Source organism: Papio anubis, chromosome 10 (assembly GCF_008728515.1).
Source record: "Papio anubis isolate 15944 chromosome 10, Panubis1.0, whole genome shotgun sequence".
In the NCBI taxonomy this organism is placed as follows: Eukaryota; Metazoa; Chordata; class Mammalia; order Primates; family Cercopithecidae; genus Papio; species Papio anubis.
In genome coordinates, this window is record NC_044985.1 from 2,852,774 (window position 1) to 2,877,425 (window position 24,652).

At 53.1% G+C, this 24,652-nt stretch overlaps 2 protein-coding genes across 12 annotated transcripts in view; one reads left to right on the plus strand and one right to left on the minus strand.

The window, feature by feature from the left end:
• The window catches only part of IWS1 (interacts with SUPT6H, CTD assembly factor 1), a 101,076-nt gene extending 90,595 nt beyond the window's left edge, over positions 1-10,481 (plus strand). For all 8 annotated transcript variants that reach the window (XR_004176444.1, XR_004176443.1, XR_004176446.1 and 5 more), the window contains 2 exons: positions 7,042-7,136; positions 9,827-10,481. The gene's annotated coding sequence lies outside the window, so the exon portion shown is untranslated. The remainder of the gene's footprint in view (positions 1-7,041; positions 7,137-9,826) is intronic.
• Positions 10,482-12,304: 1,823 nt separating this feature from the next.
• Positions 12,305-23,115, minus strand: PROC (protein C, inactivator of coagulation factors Va and VIIIa). 4 transcript variants are annotated; one of them, XM_021923470.2, is made up of 9 exons: positions 22,844-23,115; positions 21,358-21,448; positions 19,920-20,051; positions 18,449-18,473; positions 18,219-18,356; positions 17,984-18,118; positions 14,885-15,030; positions 13,910-14,027; positions 12,305-12,963 (listed from the first exon to the last, which is right to left on the minus strand). In XM_021923470.2, the coding sequence occupies exons 1-9, from the start codon at positions 23,098-23,100 to the stop codon at positions 12,374-12,376; spliced, it is 1,632 nt and encodes a 543-aa protein (XP_021779162.2). In that variant the 5' UTR covers positions 23,101-23,115; the 3' UTR covers positions 12,305-12,373. The 4 variants fall into 4 exon arrangements, with proteins under 4 accessions (XP_021779162.2, XP_009183375.3, XP_003909309.3 ...); XM_009185111.3 differs by having other exon boundaries at positions 19,920-20,086; positions 21,358-21,444; positions 22,844-22,931; XM_003909260.4 differs by having other exon boundaries at positions 19,920-20,086; positions 22,844-22,911.
• Between the last annotated feature and the right edge of the window lie 1,537 nt (positions 23,116-24,652).

Genomic DNA, 24,652 nt, shown 5'->3' on the forward strand with positions numbered 1-24,652 from the left:
ATGCCACCACACCCGGCTGATTTTTGTATTTTTAGTAGAGACGGGGTTTCACCATGTTGGCCAGGCTGGTCTTGAGCTCCTGACCTCAAGTGATTCACACGCCTCAGCCTCCCAAAGTGCTGGGATTACAGGCGTGAGCCACCACGCCTGGCCTAAAATCTGTTAATTTTTTAAAAGTGTGGCAGCCATGCCACCCTCCTTCCCCCAGTTCATTTGCTGATTCACTGCATCTGGAAGCTTCACAGGATACTAGGGAGTTTTTAAACTAGAGCCCAATCTTTAGTCTTAGATATTTGGGAAGCAAAGTCCTCCCCAGGAAGGGGGACTGTCTTGAACAAACTGCCAGTCTCCTTCTCAAGGCATCTGCCAAATTTGGAAGCAGCACGGGACAGGGAACTAAGGAGCAGAGTTTAAAACTGCCAAAGGGAAGAATGACTCCTACATCTTTGGGATTGACAAGACAGACCTACCAGGCACTCAGGGTCTCCCATCAAGCCTTTGAAACCTGATATGGACTGATTATAACTAAAGCTGCAGCCCAGCTTCATCCCAGTTTTGTTGTTAATTAAACCTGAAAGGGCAGACTTTCCTGACAAGAAAATAATATAATATTTGGTTGCTATAGTTCCTTTATAAATCGTCTTCTGCATACTGTGGAAATTACAAGACAGGCAAATAAAAGGAAAATAGAACCAATAGTCAAGAGAAAAAAAAGCCAATAGACATAGACCCACAGATGATCCAAATATTGGATAAGATAATAACTATAGCAATATATTAAAGAAGATAGAAGAAAAATGGGGAAAATAGGTGAGAAGATGGAGAATTTTTACAGAGAAATGGAACCTGTAGAGAGGAACCGAGTGGACATTCTAGAATTGAAAGGTTTAGCATCTGAAATTATTGACTAATTGGCTAAGTTTCACAGGGTTTGGACACACGAGAAGACAGAATTAATGAACTTGAAGAAAGATAATAGAAAGTATTCAAATTATAGCATACAGAGAGCAAAAAGAGTAAAGGTAAGGAGGGATGGGATGGCAAAGTGCAACCACTCACATGAAGTCCTCTGTCCTGTTTGATTTTTTTACCACATGCATATATAACTTTTTTTTAGCATGTGTGTGTGCTGTGGCCTGCTAAAGGCTCCTGGGGCCTCAGGGTCCACACTGTGGCCCTCACACTTATTGTACAGGGTGGTGGGACAGGTGCACAGGAAAGAACACTGGACACCAAGCCAGGGGACCTGGTTTGAGCCCTAGCTGTCCCACCAGCTCGTGTGTGACCTGGGTTTTCTTGCCCAAATGAGGGACAATTGATGAATGTGAGGCCAACGGTGGGGTGAGGTGACACCCCCCAAAACAGCATAGCTTCTCTGGAGCCAGGTGGCCCAGAGCCCATGTTACAGCACACATACCTAATTCCAGAGAGCCGTTGTCCCTCCCTCGTCTACCACCCTGATAATAGACCCAGAACCCCATCTACAGCCAGCCGTGAAGACCTTGCTGACCCATGGCCCACCCCGCTCAGCCCCAACCTCTGCCAGAACCAGCAGGGAGCCTGCCTTCCCCCTTAGCCCCGCTAGACTCCTGCCCAGTCCCTCACTCCACTGAGGTCTCTCCAGGACCAATGTTAACTAAAGGGACCCCGCCTGGAGTCGGGCAGATTTGGGGGCACATCTGCATTCTGTCTGTACTTACTGTGTACATCTCTGAGCCAGTTACACTGGGGGCTAAAATGGGAAGGCAAGAGCATGTATCTCTTCAGATCACTTAGAGGGCCCAGCATGGTGGCTCACACCAGTAATCCCAGCGCTCTGGGAGGCCGAAGCAGGCAGATCACCTGAGGCCAGGAGTTAGAGACAGCCTGGCCAACATGACAAAACATGTATTTTTGTACTAAAAATACAAAAAACATGTATTTTTGTATTAAAATACAAAAATTAGGTGGGCATGATGGTGCATGCCTGTAGTCCCAGCTACTCAGGGGGCTGAGGCACGAGAATCACTTGAACCTGGGAGGCAGGGGTTGCAGTGAGCCGAGATCACACCACTGCACTCCAGCCTGGGCAACAGAGTAAGACTCTGTCTCAAAAAAAAAAAGAAAAAAAAAATCACTTACAGGATTAAATCAAACAAGGCACATAAAGGGCCTAGAGCAGTCCCCCACCCGTAGACACAGGCCTAGGTGAACAGAGCCTGGTTTAACAGCCTCAGGGCACTAGAAAGATTATGGTGTGCTCCCCTCCCCCACATACATAATTTAAAATTAAAATAATAGCCACAGAATAAGTGCAATGAAGTCCATCAAAATTCTGACTTTTCCCATGATGACTACTTTGACATCTTTTTTCTTGACAGATGGTTTTAAAACTCATTTTTTCAACTGTGCAGTGCTCTAAGTGTTTGCTTGCTCAGGCCTGAGGCAGGACTGCAGCCCTGCGGGCGGGGAGTCTCCTGAGTGGAGAGGCCGGCGGCTGCCCACCCCACTCGTCTAATCTGGGCCAAGCCGTGTGGAGCCCCCAGCAGGGCCAGGCCTAGCCCAAAACCTACCTGGGGAACCTGGTGGGGAACAAGGCTGAGGTTGGCTAATGATTGACCCACCCCAAATATTGACAGAGCCTAGGTCCTGCCACTGCCCAACCACGCACCAGTCTTCTCCCCAACCCGCCACCTGGCTCCACGTCCCATGGGACACCGCAGGGACTTTGGAGCCTGCTGCATTCCGACCCAGACTCCTCCAATAGCAGTGATGTAGGGAACCCCCCAGAGGCCCTTTTCCCTTCATCATAATGGAGTCCGCAGTTCCTCCCTCGGTTGCTCTGTGAAGCCCCCGGTCACCGTGGGTCAGGTGCCTGGCGTGGGCCTGCAGTGAAGGTTCTCAATATGGCCTGGTGCCCCAGCCCTCCACCCACAGCCTCCCAGACATGGCCCTAGAGCTGGGTGCCGCCTCTTTCCTAGGACCTGGCTCCCTGCTCAGCCTCTCTTGGCCTCCCCTGAGGCTTAGCCTGCCTGTTCCTTCCACCACCTCAACGGTCTCCCCCAGCTTGCCCTGGTGCTTCTGGCCTTGTTTAGTTAGCAGTTTCTCATCTATCCTTCCCATAGCTCATCCCCTAGGCTAAGCTGCTGGGGGCTTCTCAGGGAACTGAACCCCCAGGCCTCGGCTCCAGCAGCCCCATCACAGGGCGCTCTGCACATTGCCGCCTTCCGCTGGAGACCTGAATTCTTCCACTCTCACCAATGGCTCTAGCCTGCACTGATCTCTCCCTTCTCCAAAGAGATTCAGCAATTGTGACCATCGGGTCCTGGGTTCTGCACGAAGGGCTCAGGAAGAAGGGGAGAGAGCATCTACCCAGGGCTAGTTCCAGGCACCAAGCCTTGCAGGGGTTGGCCTTCCTTTCATCCCCACCACCACTGGGGATAGAGGGGGATGAGCCCAGTTCTTTGTTTTTTTTTTTTTTTTTTTTTTTTTGAGACCGAGTCTCACTCTGTCGCCCAGTCTGGAGTGCAGTGGCCGGATCTCAGCTCTGCAAACTCCACCTCCCGGGTTCCGCCATTCTCCTGCCTCAGCCTCTCCCGAGTAGCTGGGACTGCAAGCCATACCTCGCCCGGCTATTTTTTTTTTGTATTTTTTTAGTAGAGACAGGGTTTCACTGGGTTAGCCAGCATGGTCTCGATCTCTGACCTCGTGATCTACCCGTCCTCGGCCTCTAAAGATGCTGGGATTACAGGCTTGAGCCACAGCCTGGCCAGTTTTTTTTTTTTTTTTTTTTTTTTGAGACAGAGTCTGCGGCTCTGTCGCCCAGGCTGGAGTGCAGTGGCCAGATCTCAGCTCACTGCAAGCTCCAGCTCCACCTCCCAGGTTTACGCCATTCTCCTGCCTCAGCCTCCTGAGTAGCTAGGACTACAGGCGCCCGCCACCACGCCCGGCTAATTTTTTTTTGTATTTTTTAGTAGAGACGGGGTTTCACCGGGTTAGCCAGGATTGTCTCAATCTCCTGACCTCGTGATCCACGCGTCTCGGCCTCCCAAAGTGCTGGGATTACAGGCTTGAGCCACAGCACCTGGCCGAGCCCAGTTCTTAAACAAGGAAAAGAAGGTGCAGGAGGGCCAGGCGCAAGGCTGGGGGCGCCAGCCGGGGAAGGGCCACTGAGCCCAGGGCCTGGGTACCTTCTCTGCAGCCAGGCTGCCATCTGACATCAGCTCTCAAATGTTGCGGTAATAAGAGATCACTCTTCAGCCCACTGAGTATTACATTTCTTTTCAAGTCCTTTTATTTTTGTCAATGGAAAGGCACTGTCAAAGCAAGTTTGTAGAAAGCTTCTCTTGTACAATTTGTGTGTCCCTGGACCTTGTCTGACCCATGTGCCTGTCTGGGCTCAGCTCTGGGCCCAGAGGTGGCACTCGATAGATACAGTCAGTGGATAAGCGCTTAACCCAGCCTGTCCTCGACACTGCTCACCTCCTTTGTGACACACCCCCATGCACTCCAGACCTGCAGCCTCCCAAGAGACTCTCCCTCATCTGCCTCCAGAAGGCCCAGCATGTGCCCCCTGGGGGAGGGTGTCTCCTCCTCGGCTGTGGCCTCAGCCGTGCACTCTAAAGATGAGTGTTGTCATGGACATACAGAGTGGAATCCTAGACATGGGAGACTGCAAAAGGTGGAAGGGAAGGGTCGAGGGTTGAAAATCACCTATTTGGGGACAGTGCTCACTGTTTGGGTGATGGCTCCACTAGAAGCCCAGACTCCACCACTGCATAATACATCCATGCAAGAAATCTATACTCACACCCCTAAATCTACAAAAATAGAAAACATGTACAAATCAAAGATGGGGAGCCAGGCACAGTGGCTCATGCCTGTAATCCCAGCACTTTAGGAGGCCGAGTTGGTGGATCACATGAGGTCAGGAGTTCAAGACCAGCCTGGCCAACATGGCGAAACCGTGTCTCTACTAAAAATACAAAAATTAGCTGGGCGTTGTGGCGAGTGCCTGTAACCCGAGCTACTCGGGAGGCTGAGGCAGGAGAATCACTTGGACCAGGAAGGCGGAGGTTGCAGCGAGCTGAGATCTTGCCACCGCACTCCGTCCAGCCTGGGTGACAGAGTGTGACTCTGTCTCAATCAGTCATTGAATCAATCAATATGGGAAAAAGGGATGTTTCAAAAGACAGGGGCAGCTGGGGCATGCTCTCCCTGCTGACCTTGCAAGGAGCTGCCTGCACCCCAGTCTGTCTGGAGACAGCTGCTTTCCCAGAGCCAGAGGACAGAGCTTTCCACACTCAGGAGCCGAGGGACGTGGGCGCTCCCCTCCAGGAGATACAGAAGTTCTAGCCTGGCTATGTGGCACAAAATATCATAAAATGAGTTGGGTGGGTTTTGTTCTTTTTCCATTTGGGGAGGAAACTTGTTTAAGATGGGAACTAACTGTTCTTTAAAACTCTGACAGAACTCACACACAAAGCAGCATGAGACAGAGGCTTTTGAGGGGGAGTGGAATGGCTTTTACCAGCACTGCAGTTTTCTTCTTGCACCAGTGTTAGTATTTTATATTTGTTCAGGAACGTGTGTATTTCACCTAGGCTTTCAAATGTATTAGCTTATAGTAAAATCATTTCTACACCCCGTCACTCTTTCTAATCTGCATTTTTCACAGATCTGCCTCTCAGTCTTTTCGAAGCTCTGCTTTTGATGTTATTTCTTGTGTTCATTTCATCATTTGCATCTCTCTTACACTGATTTCTGCCTCCTTATCTTTATATTTCCCTCCTTCTTTTTTCTTTGGGTTTATGTTACTCTCTTTCCAGCTTCTTAAGTAAGGTTTTTATGTCACTTGCTCTCTTCCCAGTTTCGTATGTATGTATGTAATTATCAAAACAGGGTCTCACTCTGTTGCCCCAGCTGGAGTGCAATGGCACACTCACAACTCACTGCAGCCTCAACCTCCTGGGCTCAAGAGATCCTCCTGCCTCAGCCTCCTGAGTAGCTGGGACCATAGGTATTTGCCACCATGCCTGGCTAACCTTTTGATTTTTTGTAGAGAGAAGGTCACTTTGTTGCCCAGGCTGGTGTTGGACTCCTGAGCTCAAGTGGTCCTCTCTCCTCAGCCTCCCAAAGTGCTGTGATTACAGGTGCGATCCTGCATCTGGTATTTTTCCAGCTTCTTAAGTAAGGATTTCATGTCACCTGCTGTATTAGATTGCAAGGGCTCTTGTAATAAAGTACCACAGACTGGGTGGCCTAAATAACAGAAATCCATTGTTTCACAGTTTTGGACGCTAGAAGTTCAAGACTGAGGTGTCAGCAGGGTTGCTGCCTTCTGAGGGCTGCAAGGGGGAAGTTGGTCAAGGCTGCTCTGCCAGCTTCTGGAGGTTGTGGGCTGTCTTGGGAGCCCTTGGCTTGGAGACAGGTGGCCCTGACCTCCGCCTTCATCTTCATGTGGTGTTCTCCCAATGTGTTCACATTGTCTTCCCTCCGTTCATGTCTGTGCCCCAATTTCTCCTTTTCATAGGAACACCAGTCATTTTAGGAGTCCACCCTATTCCAGAATGACCTTGTCTTTTTATTTATGTATTTATGTATTTATGCATTTATTTTTTAGACAGCATCTTGCCCCGTCGCCCAGGCTGGAGTGCAGTGGCTCGATCTCGGCTCGCCGCAACCTCCATCTCCTGGGTTCAAGCGATTCTCCTGCCTCAGCCTCCCAAGTAGCTGGGACTACAGGCACCTGCCACCATACCCAGCTAACCTTTGTATTGACCTTGTCTTAACTAATTACATCCTCAGCAACCCCATTTCCAAATAAGGTCACATTCTGAGTTTTTGGAGGTTGGGGCTTCAGCGTATGAATTTTGGGAAGACACAATTCAACCCGTGACCCTTCATGATGGTTAATTTTATGTGTCATCTTGGCTAGGCCACAGTGTCCATCTATTTGGTCAAACATCATTTCGAATGTTTTCTGGGCAGGTGTTTTTTTGGATGAGAGTAACACTTCAACCAGTGGACTTTGAGTGAAGCAGGTCATCCTCCATAATGCAGGTGGGCCGCATCCAATCCATTGAAGGTCTTAAAGAAGGCTGACTCTACCCAAGAAAGAAGGAATTCTGCCGGCACACTGCCCTCAGACTCGCACTGTGAGTGTTCCCTAAGACTCCAGCCTGCAGGCCCACCCTGCAGATTTTACACTTACCAGCCTTCACAATTATGTGAGCTGTTTCTTTGAAATAAATCTCTCTCTCTATCCAGTCAGTCTCATTTCCCTGGAGAACCCTGAATAACATGTATTTGCTTTTCACTTTTTGTTTCTGGATAAGAATAGTTACTTATTTATTTTGAGACGGAGTTTTGTTCTTATTGCCCAGGCTGGAGGGCAATGGCGCAGTCTCAACTCACCACAACATCCACTCCCCGGGTTTCAATGATCCTCCTGCCTCAGCCTCCCAAGTAGCTGGGATTACAGGCGCCCACCAGTATGCCCAGCTAAGTTTTGTATTTTTAGTAGAGATGGAATTTCACCATGTTGGCCAGGTTCGTCTTGAACTCCTGACCTCAGGTGACCCACCCATCTTGGGCTCCCAAAGTGCTGGGATTACAGGCGTGAGACACCACGGCCAGCCTGGGTAAGTATATTTAATTTCGCTTCTGGTGTTGCTGTAGCTGTGAAACACAAATTAACATTCAATTCTTACAATTTCTTAATTTATCTTATGATTGCCTGCTAATACGTTAATTAGTTTGCAAACATGGCATTTTAAAAGTTTTTCATCAGAAATTTCTACTTTTATTGCCTTTTAGCTAGAGGACATGTTCTGTATTATATTGATCCCTTGGAATTTATTGAGGCTTTCTTCATGGTCCGGTATAGTTTTGTAAATGTTCCTGGTGTGCTCAAAAAGAATTGCTCGGCCGGGCACAGTGGCTCACGCCTGTAATCCAAGTACTTTGGGAGGCCGAGGTGGGTGGATTACCTGAGGTTGGAATTCAAGACCAGCCTGACAAACATGACGAGACTCCATCTCTACTAAAAATACAAAAACTAGCCAGGCATGGTGGTGGGCACCTGTAGTCCCAGCTACTCAGGAGGCTGAGGCAGGAGAATCGCTTGAACCCAGGAGGCAGAGATTGCAGTGAGCCAAGATTGCACCACTGTAGTCCACCCTGGGCGACAGAGCAAGACTCTGTCACACACACACAAAGAATTGCTCAAGCTTATTCATTTTACGGTTCAGATCATCTACATATCCACCTTTTAAAAATCTGTTTGATTTATTGATTTATAAGAGAATTTTTTTTAAAACTCTCCAAATACAAGTAAAAGTCGTTTATTCCTCCTTCTGTCAAACGTCACACTGTGCGCAGTGTGTGGAGGCTATGTTGCAGGGGCACATATTGTTTTAAAATAATTAGATCTTTACATGTGAGTGAGTTTTTCTGTATATAATGTCCATCGTTGTTCTTTATGGTATTTTTTTCTTAATTTCCATTGTATTAGTTACTAGAATCACTATCTTAGCTTTCTTTTCATTCAAAGTTACATGGCATTTCTAGCGTTCTTTATTTTCAGTCTTTTGGTGCTTTTTAAGTTGTCTCACAATCAATATATTGTCTCATTGGATTTTTAATTCTTAGATTTATCTTTTTAATTGCTAAGCTTGACCTAATTACATTTATTGTTATTATTTTCATCTTATTTCAGTTTCCATCAACTGTACTTTCTTTTGTTTTGTTTCACAGTTTTATATTACACCTAAGTTCCATTCTCTCTTTTTTCTTTTTTTCTTTTTGAGATGGAGTCCCACTCTGTCGCCCAGGCTAGAATGCAGTGGCACCATCTTAGCTCACTGCAACCTCCGCCTCCTGGGTTCAAGCAATTCTCCTGCCTCAGCCTCCTGAGTAGCTGGGATTACAGGTGTGTGCCACCATGCCCAGCTAATTTTTGTATTTTTAGTAGAGATAGGGTTTCTTCATGTTGGCCAGGCTGGTCTCAAACTCCTGACCTCAGGGGATCCACTTGCCTCAGCCTCCCAAAGTGCTGGGATTATAGGCGTGAGCCACTGCGCCCGGCCTACGTTCAGTGCTGAGTTAATTTTTGTATGAGGTGAGAGATATAGGCTGAGTTTCACTTTTTTGCCTATTGAGGCCCCACTGTGCCAGCACCCTTTGTTGAATAACCTCTCCTTCCTCCACTGAATTGCTTGTGTATCTTTATTAAAAATCAAAAGGCTGTAGCTGTGTGGGTCTCGCTCCAGTGTCTCCGTTTCGCGACATCCGTGTGTCTCTTCCTCCATGAGCACCACGTAGTCTTGATGACTGGACCTTTTCAACAAGCCATGACGACGGCTACAGTGATTTCTCCTACGTCTTTTTTCCAAAACGTTCTAGTCATCTGAGGTCTTTTACACACATACACACACGTATAGTACCTTGTTTATGTCCACAAAAAGACACACTGGGATTTTGATAGGAATTACATTACATCTGTAGATCAGTTTTGGGAGAATGGACATTCCCGGCGTTTTGTAAATTTTGTCACACAGACCTGGTACATGTTGTGCTAAAAGTATATCGAAGTACTTTCTTTCCTTAAAGTGACTGGGGTGGTGGTGTGCTTTGAACCTGGGTTTCCACATGTTCGTGTTCGTGTAGAGAAATGCAGTTGATGTCTACGTGCTTCTTGCTTATTTTCATTCTCTCCTTTGCTTTCTGTTGGGCACATCCAGTTTTCTTCTGTTGGTTTAAAAGTTGTGTTTTTGTTCTTGTTTTGCTTGCCCTCAGGGCCATTTCCAAGACTTGAAATGTTTGTTTGCTTTTCTAATTTCCCCAGTTTCCCCAGGCAGCAGGTCGGTGCCAGAGGTGTCTAGGCCATGCAGGGTCACTGTCCTGACAGCAGCTCACCCGGCAATCTTCAGCAGAGACGAAGCCTTCCAGCCCTCTGTCATTCTCTCAGTCCGTCACCTCCACTGAGACTGTGGTGGGCACTGGCCCTGTGCTATTTGGCAGTTGCTTCCAGCCCCGGGCACGGATTGCTTCCATTTCCAGGCAGCCCCACCTATTCCTCCCCCAGGTCAGTAAGGAGGAGAATCCCGCAGGCCCCAGCTCGGGCAGGTCTCTTTTCTTGTGGCCACACACAGATAACTAACTCTGTGGATCCTGGTGTCCCCTCTGGTCTGGCCGCAACTGCTTTCTCAGATAACTGGCTTTATCCTCGTTAACTTGGAGAGTCTTAGAACTAGAGTTTACCTGAGAAGAAAGGCCCTTAAAGACCATTTGGTCAATTTTTATTGATTTATTATTATTTTAAATAGAGACAAGTTCTCCCTATGTTGCCCAGGCTGGCCTCAAACTCCTGGGCTCAAGCGATCCTCCTGCCTGTGGTTCCCAAAGCGCCAGGATTACCAGTATGAGCCACAGCACCCGGCCTAGCCCAGTCGTTTTCAACCCCAGTGAACACATTAAACTGAAATGGAGAGTTGTAAAAATATCAATGTCTGGGTCCCCACTCCCCCGGCCCAATCAGTTAAATTAGCATTTCTGGTGGGGGGACTGGACATCAGTGTTTTTAAAAGCTCTCCAGGGCCGGGCATGGTGGCTCATGCCTGTAATCCCAGCATTTTGGGAGGCCGAGGCAGGTGGATCATGAGGTCAGTCAGGAGTTCGAGACCAGCCTGGTCAACATGGTGAAACCCCATCTCTACTAGTGTGCACCTGTAATCTCAGCTACTCAGGAGGCTGAGGCTGGAGAACCACTGGAACCTGGGAGGCGGAGGTTGCAGTGAGCCAAGATCGTGCCATTGCACTCCAGCCTGGAAGACAGAGTGAGACTCCATCTCAAAAAAAAAAAAAAAAAAAAAGGCTCCCCAGGAGATGCAAATATGCAGCCAGGGTGTAGAACCACTGCTCTCATCCAATCCCTTCAGTTTACTAATGTCCCCTGGGTTAGTCAGGGTTCTCCAGAGACAGAACTAATAGGATGTGTATATAGATACAGATAGATGAGAAGGGTGAACTCACTAAGGATTTGGCTTCTGTGGTCATCGAGGCTGAGGAGTCCCATGGCAGACCTGCAAGCTGAGAAGGGAAGCCGGCCTGGCTCAGTCCAGGTCTCAAGGCCTCAGAACCAGGGAAACTGATGGCGGGATCCTCAGTACAGGGCTAATGGCCCGAGAATCTGGAGGGCCACTGATGTAAGTCTCAGAGTCCAAAGGCCTGAGAACCTGGAAGTGATGTCCAAGGGCAGGAGAAGGGTGTCCCAGCTCCAGGAGAGACAGAGAATTCACCTGTCCTCTGCCTTTTTATTCCATCTGGGTCCCCAGCGGATTAGGTCGTGCCCGCCCACACTGAGGGCGGATCTTCCCCACACAGTCCATCCACTCAGTGACCCATCTCCTCCAGAACGTCTCACAGACACACCCAGAAATCGTGCTTCGCCAGCCATCTGGGTATCTCTTCATCCGGTCAAATCGACGCCTAAAATTAACCGTCACACCCAGAGAGGAGAAGAGACTTGCCTGAGACCACACAGAGAGCTAGGCTGATTGTGGGCTTTAGATGAATTTTCTCAGCTTTATCTCACCACCATTCATTTTCATCAGGTACTTCATGATTTCAAATCAGAGCATCCTTGACTTATTTCTGTCTCATCCAATTAGGCCCATGAGGCCAGGTTAAGCCAGAGCCTCTTTCTTACTGCTGTTCGTGATGGTGTAACATTGTTCTGAAACAGCTTCCCCCCGCGACACTGTGCGCTCATTCTGGGCTGAACCAACACTTCCTGGGTCTCTGGCTGCTTCCCCACAGAGCTAATGGTGGCCTCCGCACCGAGCACCATGGAAACCGCTGTCCTCCAGGACAGTGGAGAACAGAAAAAAGCACCTGGGTTTTGGAGTCAGACCTAGATTTAAATCCTGGCTCCACCATGTAAACCTTTCAGACCCCTCAGTTTCCTCCTCTGTGATATGAACTAAACGTATCTACCTCATAACTGGGCTTGCTGGAAAGCTGGTCAAACCTCCCCTTCAGCATCCCCGGCTTGCACAGGCTCTTCCCAAAGCCCTGTGAAAGGCTCTAGTGGCTTTGTGGTTGTGTTTTTTGTTCTTTTTCATAAACAGAGTATCCCCCCCAACACACACAGCTTTAGACCCTGCCAGACTTGGATCTGCTCCTCCCCACCCCACAGAGTTGCTCTGGGAGTTCAGATTCTATTTATAAGGCATGTGACATACAATAGGTGCTCAATAAATGGTACTTCCCTCCAGAAGTGCCCAGAAGAGGGATGGAAGGACAGACAGAACAGCAGGCGGTATGCTTGTTACATGACCCTTTAATGTCGCATCCATCGCCATGCAAAAGCCCAGCCCCGCAGGGAGGGTCGCTAAGGTGCCCGGCTCTTGGCGAGGGCTTCCTTGTCTCTGATGTGCCCGTGGATCCAGTCCAGGTAGCGGCTGACTTTGGTGTAAACGCCGTAGTTGTGAAGGAGCCCACAGCCCTCACCCCAGCTCACCAGGCCCACCAGGAACCAGGTGCCATGGAAGGAGGCGACCATGGGCCCCCCACTGTCGCCCTCGCAGGCGTCCCTCCGGTCCCCGAGGATGCCCGCACACAGCATGTTCTCAGACACCATGTTGCTCATGACCTCGCTGCACTCATTGCGCGGGACCACGGGAATCTTGATGAAGTTGAGGACGAAGGTGCGGTTTCTCTTGGCCTCCTTCTCTCGGCTGCTGTGGTAGCCCCAGCCCGTCACGAGGGTCTCCTGGCCGGCCTGAGTGAGCTCGCGCTCTGCAAGGCCGCTGTCCGGGAGACAGATGGGCACGATGGTCTGCGAGAGTGTGGCGGGCTGGGCCAGGCGCAGCAGCGCGATGTCATTGTCGGTGGTGCTCTTGGTGTAGTTGGGGTGGATGAAGACCTCCTCGATGTCCAGGTCCAGCTCCCACTTCTCCCAGCGCCGCAGGTCATACTCTCCTGCAGGGCAGAGGGCCTGGTCAGAATGGGCTGCGGGGAACCTATCCCCAGCGGCACTTTCCCGAGGCCCACCCACTGCTGTGCCCATGCAGGCCTGGGCAGAGGGCCTGAAGAAGGTCCACCAGGAGACTCTGCACCCACACGTCCCAGGTGCTGTCGGGGAGCCACCTGTCTATGCCATGGATCCCTATCAACGGTGACTTTTCCTGCCACAAGGAGTGGCCAACGGATGTCAATCCCGAAGTGGCAGGAGGCTGGTCCGTTTTCGGGAGTCATGGAGCCGTGAGACCAGAGAAGGAATGGGCAGCAGGGAAGCCCGAGGCCCCTGGAAACCGCGGACACAGACCAGAGCCACAAAGGAACGTGGAGCAAAGGTAGCTGGAGAGACCCCGGGGGCAGTGAGACCCAGAGAGGAGGACCCCCAGAACACGGCACTGCCAGGGAGGACAGGGCCGGGTCCCACCTGGGAGAGAAGGTCCTCTCAGTCCAGACCGATGGTTCCTGGGGAAGAGTACCTGGGAATTCTAAGCCAAGCCCCACGGGGGGCCACTGGCCATAGATTATGCTGTAGGAAATGTGAATTTGGTCTTTCTCAATATGCTTTTTCTTCTTTTTGGCATAAAGAGTTGAGCCAGACCCCTCCCCCCGCCGAAGAAACTGCCATAGATCAGGGCCAATGCATAGGTGCCCCCAGCCTGCTAGGGAAGCAGCCTGTGGCTTTGGCAGACGCTAGGCACCAGAGAACCCCCTACTGCAAAATACCAGCTGTCACAGGGGTGGGCAGGGTGGGGGCACCTAGGCCTCTTCCCCCCAAACACCTTCTGTGGAGCTCAAGAAGCCTCTTGCTTAAGCACCTGGGGAGCGGGGTCCCCCAAATCTGAACAGCCTGCCTGGTCCCCCTACCCAGGCCTCTGGCAGCCCCCTCCTGCCTGGCTCCAGCCCATACCAAGCCTGACAAGGAGCTTCTTGGAGTCCTCCATGCAGTGGGCCGCTGTCAGCACCCAGGACGGGTGGATGAGCACTGCCCCGCAGGCCAGCTTCTTCTTTGAGTCCAGCAGGACCACCTGGAATGGGGTGGGGTGATGACGTCACAGGGCTGCCTCCTGGCAGCCTCCAGTCCAGGGCACCTGGGTCTCATATGCACTTTCCTGGGTTCCCTGGTCACATGGGCATAGGCTTAGGCCCTTTCTGGTATTTTCTATTTTTGCCCATTTTACAGAGTTAGCCTGTCCCAGGGTGTCTTCCTGACTTTGCCCATGTTCCTGTACCGTTCATACTGTTCCAGTCACCCTGAGCCACACCCAACATCGCCCAGCGAGCTCCTCGCATCCTGAGAGGCTTGGCCAGGCTTTGTGTCTTCCAGGAAGACTTTGTGGCCCCCATGTTGCCTGGATGTTCCCCCTGGGCCTCCCTTAGCCCCTGTCTTGAAGGGTCATCCTGGCTCTGGTGCCACTGGGCTGCCTGGTCTTTAGGGGTCCTGACCCTCGCAGAGTCTGAGTCCCCAGGGCCAATACCCCCATTTGTTGGTTTCCATCTCCCCCATGCCTGGCAGAGAGGGGAACCCAGTAAGTGTCAGTTCCCATGTGGAGGCTGGAGGTGTGCTCAGGCCCAGCCCTTCCTCCAGCCCTCTCCCATCAGGAGGGCTCCTGCCTAAAATCCCACCAGCAGAGCAGCATCTTTCCAGCTCCTTTTAGAAACAGTAACCCTCCCTCCTGCAGACCCCTCCATCCCCCTCCCCTCACCCGCCCTGGCTGCTCCTCTCCCCTCAGGTTGTGTTCATCTTTCCCTGAAGCATCCCCCACCTTTATCATCCCCTGCAAGCAACTGCAGTGCTTCCCTCCCGGTCTCTGCACAGCTGCCAGGATGGGCTTAGTGACCCCAGACCCAGTGCGTGAGCAGCCAGTGCTGCCTCGCCTCCCACCTGCCAGGGGCTGTCTCCCCGCCTGGTCATCTTCCCATCAATGAGCCGCGGATCTACTTGGTCTTCTTGGTCTTCTGTGTCTCGTCGTTTCAGGTGACTGCGCTTCTTCTCTATCCGCCTCCATGGCCTCCCGCAAGGGAACTTCACTGAGGCAGGCAGAGGCGGTGAGGGGCCTGCGAGGCACTCCTCCCGAGATTGCCCTCCTGTCTTGGTCCTCCTCCTGCCTGCAGGCCACTTTGCCACAGTGCAGGGTTCAAGGAACCAATGACACTTAGACCACTCCATTAACATTGGCTATAAACCCCTCCAGTCAGTCAGTCAGTCAGTCAACAAACAGTGCCACCGAATGGCAAGTCAGACCAGGCAGCATCACCGGCTGGCTGTGTGTCCTTACATAAGTGGTTAAACTTCTTGAAGGCTCATTGTACCCCAGGGCTGTTGGGGGTGATCCCTGAGATACAAACTACAAACCCCCTCCAGTCAGTCAGTCAGTCAGTCAACAAACATTACCGCCCAATGGCAAGAGTCAGGCCAAGCAGCATCGCCCACTGGCTGTGTCTCCTTACATAGGTGGCTAAAATTCTTGAAGGCTCATTGTACCCCAGGGCTGTTGGGGGTGGTCCCTGGGATTAGTAAGGCTTTATGCTGGGATGCTGCCGAGCTCCTCACAGAGGAAAGGAACTATAGGGAGAAGGAGGTGAGCATTCTTGGAGAGCCCTTACAGTAGGCTGGGTATGTTTGTGAAGCCTCCCTGCCAAGAAGAGAGTGCATACACCATGGAGAACTGAGGGCTGGAAGGTAGGCCCGACTCTGCTCAAAATGAGCCTTGAATGCCAAGTCCAGATAGCTAGACTTAAAGCGGCAATGGGGAGCTGCATACTGACAAGAGAATGGAGAGGACACAACAGCAACACGATTCCAGAAGCTGACAGCAGAGAGATGGATGCAGTCACTGACTTGGCAGACTGGAAAGCAAAAATCTCAGCCGGTGATGGGCTGAGAGAACCACAGGAGGCTGTGGGGCTGCCAGGAAGGCAGTGCAGGTGGGAGGGCATGTTGAGAGTTTGTAAGAGAAATTGAGAGCCCTCCTCACTGGCCTGACTCCCCTCTCCCTGCCTGCAGAAGGTGAACCAGTAACTCTCACTAGGCACTCCAGGCCTCAGGAAGGAGTGGTGCTCTTGGCTGACCACAGGGAGTCACGCAAATGTTCACAGCCTGCACAGGCGCCAGCTCCCCTGCCCCACCCTGCTCCGAGGGGCCAAACAGCATGGGTGAGCATCCTCCGTCCTTCAAGAGCTTGGAGGAATCCTCTTGGAAAGCAGCCTAAAAGGAAAGCCCTCGGCCGGGCGCGGAGGCTCAAGCCTGTAATCCCAGCACTTTGGGAGGCCGAGACGGGCGGATCATGAGGTCAGGAGATCAAGACCATCCTGGCTAACACGGTGAAACCTCGTCTCTACTAAGAAATACAAAAGACTAGCGGGGCGAGGTGGCGGGCACCTGTAGTCCCAGCTACTCGGGAGGCGGAGGCAGGAGAATGGCGTAAACCCGGGAGGCGGAGCTTGCAGTGAGCTGAGATCCGGCCACTGCACTCCAGCCCGGGCGACACAGCGAGACTCCAACTCAAAAAAAAAAAAAAAAAAAAAAAGGAAAGCCCTCACGATCTGGGGTTCTGCCAATGACAGGGCCTTCCCACCACCTTGCAGGAAACCCACAAGCCAACAGGCCCACCGGGCATTTCTTTGCAGCTTCCTGGAAATCTCTAATTATTTCAAAATAAAAAGTTAAATTTTAAAATCTTTTTTTTACTTTTTAAAAAAATAGAGACAGGGTCTCACTGTGTTGCCCAGGCTGGTCTCAAACTCCCAAGCTCAAGCAATCCTCCCACCTCAGCCTCTCAAAGTGCTGGAATTAGAGGTCTGAGCTACTGAGCCTGGCCAAAAATTTTTTTCTGCAGAAGAATTGAATTATAAAGTTTAGAAAGTTCCCTGAAAGAGTCTGGGCGAGGGAACTCGTGCGCCGGGTTGGTAGGCCTGTAATCTGAGCACTTTGGGAGGCCAAGGTGGGCGGATCACCTGAGGTCAGGAGTTCAAGACCAGCTTGACCAACATGGAGAAACCCCGTTCTATTAAAAATACAAAATTAGCTGGGCATGGTGGTGCATGTCTGTAATCCCAGCTACCCGGGAGGCTAAGGCAGGAGAATCGCTTGAACCTGGGAGGCAGAGGTTGCGGTGAGCCGAGATCGCACCATTGCACTCCAGCCTGGACAACCAGAGTGAAACTCCATCTCAAAAAAAAATAAATAAAAAAAAAAAGAAAGTTCCCTGAAAGAAAACACAAAGTCAAAGAGATGGGAAATAGAAGAGACAATAAAACTAGAGGAAAGAGGTCTGAATAATGGGAGGTCCAGAAAGAGAAAAGAGAGGAAGTAAAGGGGAGATTATAGAAGAAATAAGTAACAAGTGTCCCTAGAGGTAGAAGATAGGAATTTCCGCATTAAAAGGGTCCACCTTTTAATGACCCACGCCAAGGAACAGCATGCTGAAATATGTAACACTTGTAAAACTCTGACTTTTAAAGTTTCGTACACATATGAATTTGATTAAAATGCATAAAAAGGAAAATATAAAAGAAAGCAGAATCAGGGTTCTGTTCTCTCCTCAAGGAAGCAAGCGGGTAGAGAGGGAAATGGGATGCACGCCGGACCACGTCAGAGAAAATAAACGCAGGCAAGGCTACGTGGAGGAGGACGCTGCAGGCCTGGCCCCAGATCCGCTCACACTGGGGAGCGGAGCCACCCCTGGGCTCGCGCTCCGGGAGGTGGCCCCAGGTGCGCAGGGGCGCCCGGAGGAAGGCGGGGGCTCCAGGAAGAAACGAAGCAGGGAAAGCGGAGGGCGCGCCCCGCTCCCGGGCTGACTGCGCTAACAGCGGCCCCGGGGTTGGGGTGCGTCTGCCGCTGCCCCAAGGCTCAATTCTCTGTTCCTCGCTCCCTCTCTAGAAGCCTCCTGAGCCCCCCGCGCCGCGCCCCGTCAGGGGGCCTGCCCACCCCGCGCGCGGGCACCCGGCGTGATTCCTGGGCGATGTAACGGGGGCCTCTCACCTGCGGGCTGGCACTGCAGGAGGTCGTCCCCCAGCTTGTAACCGGGCGCGCAGCTGCAGCGCCGCCAGCCCACCTCCTCTAGGCAGTAGTGTGTGCAGCCGCCGTTGTCCAGCGAGCAGTTGAGGAAGCTCACCTCTGCGGGCAGGGCAGGGCGCGGGCAGCTGGCGCTGGCGCCGCGCCCCCCACCCGGCCCAGCCCCGCCCCACCGCCCGCCCGCACCCCCTCTCCCCCTCACCGCGCTGGCAGAAGCGGCCCTCCCAGCCGCTGCGGCAGTCGCAGCTGAAGCTGCCGATGCCGTCGATGCACGTGCCGTGCCCGCAGCACAGGCTGCTGCACGGGTGCTCCAAGGGCAAGACCAAGCACTGGTCACCGTCTGCGACACAAGGCGGGGTAGGGGGTCAGCGGCCAGAGACCCCGAGTGGCGCGGGCGCCGGTAGTCCAGCCGGGGATCTAGAACGCACTCACCGACGTGCTTGGACCAGAAGGCCAGCTGTAGAGAGAGCGGGCAGCGTGAGGCGCCTGCAGCCAGTGTGCGGAGGGGGCGCGCCCGGGTGGGGCAGGGCAGCGGTGAGCGGGCAGGGGAGGGAAGGGCTTCCAGACAAACAGGGATCGACGCCCGATGGTCCTCGGCCCGCTAGGAGCTGGTGCTCCCTGCCCCTCCCCCGCCCAGCCTCCATCCCACGTCCCTGGAGCAACACCCTCTCCCCATGCAGCTGCAGCGCTGCCCTCACGACTGTGCGCTCCCACAGCAGCCTCTGCCAACGCAAGGGACCCGAATCCCTCGCCAAGTCACTCGGCCTCCTTCCAGCCCCCCCTCACTCCCTCTGCCCAAGGGCTTTGGGGGACCCCTGAGCATCTCGCCTTTCCCTAAGCCAGTGTTCTTCAGAGTTGGGGGGATGGGGGCAGAGGGTCTGCGTTCCTAACCAGGCACCAGGGTTGCTACTGCCGCTGGTGCTGCTGGTCTGGGACCACCCACCCCACGCTGAGACCCAGGGCCTGTGCCTGATTGCCTGCTCCATCAGGGAGGCTAGCCAAGGCCTGCTGGGGCTGAGATGCCATGGGTGAGGTGGGAGCACGGTGGGGACTTGATGTGATCAGATATGTGCCTGCAGAAAATCACTGTGGTGTCTGCCAGGGAGGCCATTGGGGAAAGAGGTGGTGGGGATGGAGGGGAGCAGATGGGGGTCCAATCAAGGAGGTGGAGGCTGAGGGCAAGAGGGTGCAGGCCAGAGGGTCTCCTGCCTTGAAAGCCTCCACTGGAAAGCATCCCTGGATGCCTTGGAAGGGGGCCCAGGTCATGCACAACTTTCAGGTCCTAGTGGCTGAAGCGATCCCCAGGGACAGAGCGGGTCTGAGCCTTGTCTCGGGGAGCCAGCCCTGCTACCAAGCTCACCCTGCTACCTAGGGCCACCTCCACAGGACTCTGGGGGCTCCAAAGGACTCTGACCCTTAGACAAATAGGACACAGACCCTGTCTTCTGACCCCCTGAGCAATCAGATTTTCTCCCTTTGATGTGAGGCACAGAGTGAGCGATTTTATGTGGACAGAAGTGAGTCTTGGTTACACACACCCGGATCAGCAGAGGCATGCGTGGAAGCAAGATGGCCTTTGGGTCCCCTCTTTGTGAGACGGGACAGGGAGGCAGTGGTACTCAGTGGTGGACGGAGGGTGGACTGAACCACCTGCACTGTGGTTGGTGGGAGTCACTGCCTAGGGTTGCCCCACACTCTTTCCTGGAGCTTCTTCCTGAATTCTGTTTCTTGCGGTCACATGTGCCTGGCCAACACCGTAGGACCAGTATCCTAATCGCTCCACTCAGCCACCCCCACAACTCCCAAGAGGGCCTCAGCATTGAGTCCCCACCTGCTCCTCCCGGCCCCTGCTGGTCACCAGCTCACCCCTGAGCCTCATCCTCTGGACCCATGGTGGCCTTACTGTGTCATCCACATTTTGGAAAATTTCCTTGGCCTCCTCGAAGTCACAGATCTCCTCTATGCACTCCCGCTCCAGGCTGCTGGGACGGAGCTCCTCCAGGAAAGAGTTGGCGCGTTTGCGGATCCGCAGCACCTGGTGGGCACGCTCGCTGCTGGAGAACACTGAGTCTGGTTTTGGAGGGAGGGGGAGCTCACCTTGGTGGAGGGGCCTAAGGGGGGCTAGGGCCATGAGAAGGTCTGAGGAAGCACAGCTGGGCGAGCCTGGGAAGGTCTTGTCTCTGCCCCCCTCAAGACTCATTCTAATTCTAGGTCATGGCTCTGCCCAGGGCTTCTCTGCTCTTTTCCTCCCCAGGAAGCAGATGGCAGTTGGAGGATGAAGCCTTGCTCTGAGATGGATAGGCCTCACTGTGAACCCCACCCCGACCTCTGTGTGACCTTGAGCCAGTGTCTTTACCTTTCTAAGGTTCAATTTACTCATCCAAAAACATGGGGATAAGACCGTCATGTAAAACATCCAATACAGTCCCTGGCCCAGAGATGAGCACTCAAGCCCTGGCTACTGCTGTAAAGGCTGCCAACTTAAATCATCTCACTGTTCCCTCAGTACACCATGTGCAGCCCCATCTTGACACATCCCCTCAGTCTTCCTCTCCTCCCCCGACCAAGTATTCCCCATGCTCCTCCCCTTGGGCAGGGAGACCTGGAGGATAGACAGACCTATCACCCAGGGAGGGTCCCCAAGTGTCCCCTGGGCTCTGCGAAGTGTTTGTCTTGGGTGCAGGGCACAGTCAGGAGGGAAGGATCAAGTTGGGGGTGTGAGCAAGAGGAGATGGAGGGAAAGGTATCATAGAGAAGGGTATGTCTGAGCTGAGGACACCGCGGGAGAGGGTGGGGGTGCGGGTCCCAGGCAGACAAGCAGCTCAATAAAGGCACAAATGAAACCAACAGCCTGGTGTGGCTCTAGGGGCCCATGTGTCCTGCAGACCTCCCCGAGAATCACGGCCTCCTCCCGTTGGCTGTGGAGACCAGGAAAGGGGTTGGGGCAGCGCAGCCTTGAGGCCGGTGTGCATTTGCGTAGGACAGGCTGTGCTGGACAGTGTGGGTGGTAGCCTGGGCCTGGGGTCTTCGCAGTTGAGGGAGTGAGTGGGTGGAGAGGGAAGGCCCAGGGGACTCTGTGACCATCCCGGTGTCGAGGAGGGAGCTTTAGGAGGTCATCGCAGGGCTCCCTGCCATCACGTGTACCTGCCTTGGCAGCCCCTGTGTGGCACTCTGGCAGCTGGCCTACCTGGGATTTGTCAGTCGATTCCTGCCATTCCCATCTGCCCCTCACCTCACCCAGGGCTCAGAGAGATGGTGGAAGCCGTGAAGGCCTGGGCAGATGCCCACCAGGGCCTTGTAGAGGCCACAAGGGTCCTGGGGTAGGGGTGGGGTGGCCTTACCGAGAGGAGCTGGTGTGCTGGAAATTCCCCAGGTGGCCACGAACAGCAGAAGGCCTGTGAGCCGCCACATTCCGGATGCGCTGGCACCTGTCTGAGGAGGACTTCTGAGCTCTGGGCAGTGCCCACCCCCGCTGCTGCTCTGCCTGCACCCCCAGGTGGAAGCAGAATGAAAGGGCTGTCCCTGTGTGCTGGCTGTCAGGGCGGAAGCTGGGATTGAGGGTCCTTGTTCGTTAGACACATAGTCACCCTCAGAAGGCCTCGGCCGCCCGCTGTACGTGGGGCTGAGGTCACACTGCCTGCCCAGAAAGCAGCTCCAAAATGCGGTGGAGAGGGCACCAGGATGTTTGTGCCCTCCTCGGGGACAGTGGGGTGGCTGCCGCTACCAGTCTGATGACTGGGCTGAGAATATTAGCTAATGTTGATTGGACATTCATGGTGTCCTTCAAACAACTTTTACAGGATTCAGAGGGCAGGCCATGAAGCCAGACTGCATGGTGCAATTTCTACCTCCAGCACTTACTGGAGGGCAATGTTGGGCAAGATGCTTAACTGCTCCATGCTCAGTTTCCTCATTTGTAAAATGGATGGAATGACGTGTTGTATTTCTGCCTTAAAGTGTGTTGTAAGAATTAAACAGGCTTTACACACAGCTCATGCTCAGTAAACATGAGATATGACATCAGTTAAGGTTCACAACCACCCAAGAGGTAGCTATTAATGCTGTCAATGCCATTTCATAAAGGGGGGAAACTGAGGAGTTAAGTGGTTTATTAAAAATCCAACCCTCGCTGGCTTCCACTGATTGCACAGGAAAGTCACCAACCCAGGGGATCGATCAGATTCTGTCCCTCATCCGCCAGGACTAGGGTCTCACACCGTCAGTACACTGTAGGCACCAGACTCGGAAGATTGAGGCCAGGTCCTGGGCATCCATGTTTACATCCGTGTGTTACTCTCAGAGCCAGGACTCAAGGCCAGGACTGTGTGGTTTTAGGCCTGGAACCTCAACCCCTGCCCCAAACGACCCGGTGCCCCACAAGGCCACAGAGATGGCCCTGGTGGCCAGAGAACAAGGAGCCCTCCCCAGTGGATAGGCCACCTGGCCCCCTGAACACCCTGCCGGACCCTGCTCGCCATTCTGGCTGACCCCCTCTGAGGCTGCTTCTGAGATTTGTTCAAATCCAACACCCCCAAAGGTAGAAGTGGGGCAAGGAGAATGGAGGGTCCTGGGCGGCAAACTGTCTGTCGGAATGGCCCTGGGCCCTGGAGACCCTCGGCCTGGAAGGAGGGAGGCGCATGGCAAAGGGACCTGGGACTGTGGCTGCCAGGCCTGGCCTGCGGAGGGCCTTGTGTCCTTTTACCCCAAGCTCAGGCTTGTTGAACACCCTGGCTGGAGGATTCAGCCCTCATCACCACCTAGCTCTCTTCTCCCGGGGGGCAGCCCTCCATCCACACCCCTCATAGACCTGCCTGGAGGGGGACTCACAGGGGCGGGTCGTGGAGATACCGCAAGTTCGCCGTCCTGCCGCCATGACAGCCTGGAGTTTGAGTTAATCCATAACCACAAATATTTGCTTGGCCCTCAGCACTGAGGCCTCCCTCTCTGCAGACAAACAGTGGCACTAGCACTCCTGGTCCTAGCTCAGCACGGCTTGGTCTACCCGAAGCCCACCTCTGCCCACCAAGGATGCCGTCCAGCAGGGAAGGAGGTGAGGGCAAAACCCTTGACAGATGTGGTCTCATTTTAGCCCCATAGTGGCTGGCCGAGGGAGGAACGTTGTCCCTGGTTTTCAGATGGGGACATTTTTACCCAGAGATATTGTAGTTTGCCCAAGATCAGCATAACAGGTAATATTCCATATTTCATCAACTCTAAGATGCCATTAATTATAAGAAGCACCTATTTATGTACCACCATACAAGAAAAAAGACACTGGCCCAATGACATGCCATCCCAATTTCTGATATGTAAAACCATGAGAAGATGCTCCTTTTAGGGTCCCCAGTGCATGGGTGCTGGGCACAGGGCTCCACCCTCACCTTCAATTGCTCACGAGTCCCCCCCCCCCACCACCCCTCCCCTCACACATACAACTGCACATAGCATCCCTCTAACCTCTACTTTTCAGGTAAGGACACTCAAGTCTTGCGTTACTCGCCCAGATTCACTGAGCTGGTAGTTGACAGATTTAATTTAAACCCAGGTCTTGCTGCTTCCATTTGGTCCCTTTTGTGAACCAGTAAGAAAAACGAATGGGATTCCAGAAGGCTGCAGCAATTTCCTGGCTGGGGTGCCAGGGAGAAGGGCAGAAATAAAGGGTCCAGCTCAGCACCTTTGCCTTTGTCCTGCAGTCTATCAGCATTTACTGTGTCTTCCTGCTCCGAACCAGGCTGCACCAGAGATGCCCCCCTTTCCTCCCTGTCCCCCTGTTCCTGGGAAGACTTGCCCACATTCCTCCTCAAAGTCTGCACCTCTAAACGGGGTGTGTGACCCTGCCTCGCTGGCTTCCGTTGATTGCACAGGGAAGTCATCAACCCAGGGGATCGATCAGATTCTGTCCCCCATCCTCCAGGAGTAGGGTTTCACACCGTCAGTACACTGTAGGCACCAGACTCAGAAGATTGAGGCCAGATCCTGGGCATCCATGTTTACGCTTAAAGCAGAGGAAGCTGATGAGAAGAAAGACGCAGGTGTGCAGAGGGAGGCTGAGGCCGCGTACACCTGGAGAGCCCCAGGGAGCAGCGGAAAGAGGCCCCTGCCTCCTTCTGATTGGTGGCACTTCCTGGCTTCGGGTGCAGGAGGGTCCCCATGCCCTCCTAAAACCCTCTTCCTCCTGAAGTTTCTTCAAATTGGCTGGAACAGCTTGGGTTGATTGTAACCAGATGCCTCCTGCTGAGGCACCACACCATGCTGGGCTGTGGTGGTACCAGGCCCTCCTAGTAAAACTCTCACAAGCCAGGCCCACCTTGCAGGGCGCAGGGGCAGGTACACAAGGGAAATGCTTACAGAATTCAGAGGACAGGGCAATCAGTACAAACTGGCATAGCCAGGGGAGGCTGCCTGTAGGAGGTGACACTTCAGCTGGACATCAAAGGACAGACAGGAGGAAAGCCCCGCCTCCCGCCCCACCCCAGGGCGGGAGAGAATGGGCAGACACAGAACACAAGCAGCTGGGAGGTGCTGGGAGGGGCGGAGGTGGAGAGGAGGTGGAGGTGGAGAGGAGGTGCAGGGTGAGGCAATGGATTTTGGAATTGAGACTATGAGAAGTGGAGAGCCAGGAGCTGTTTGTGACAG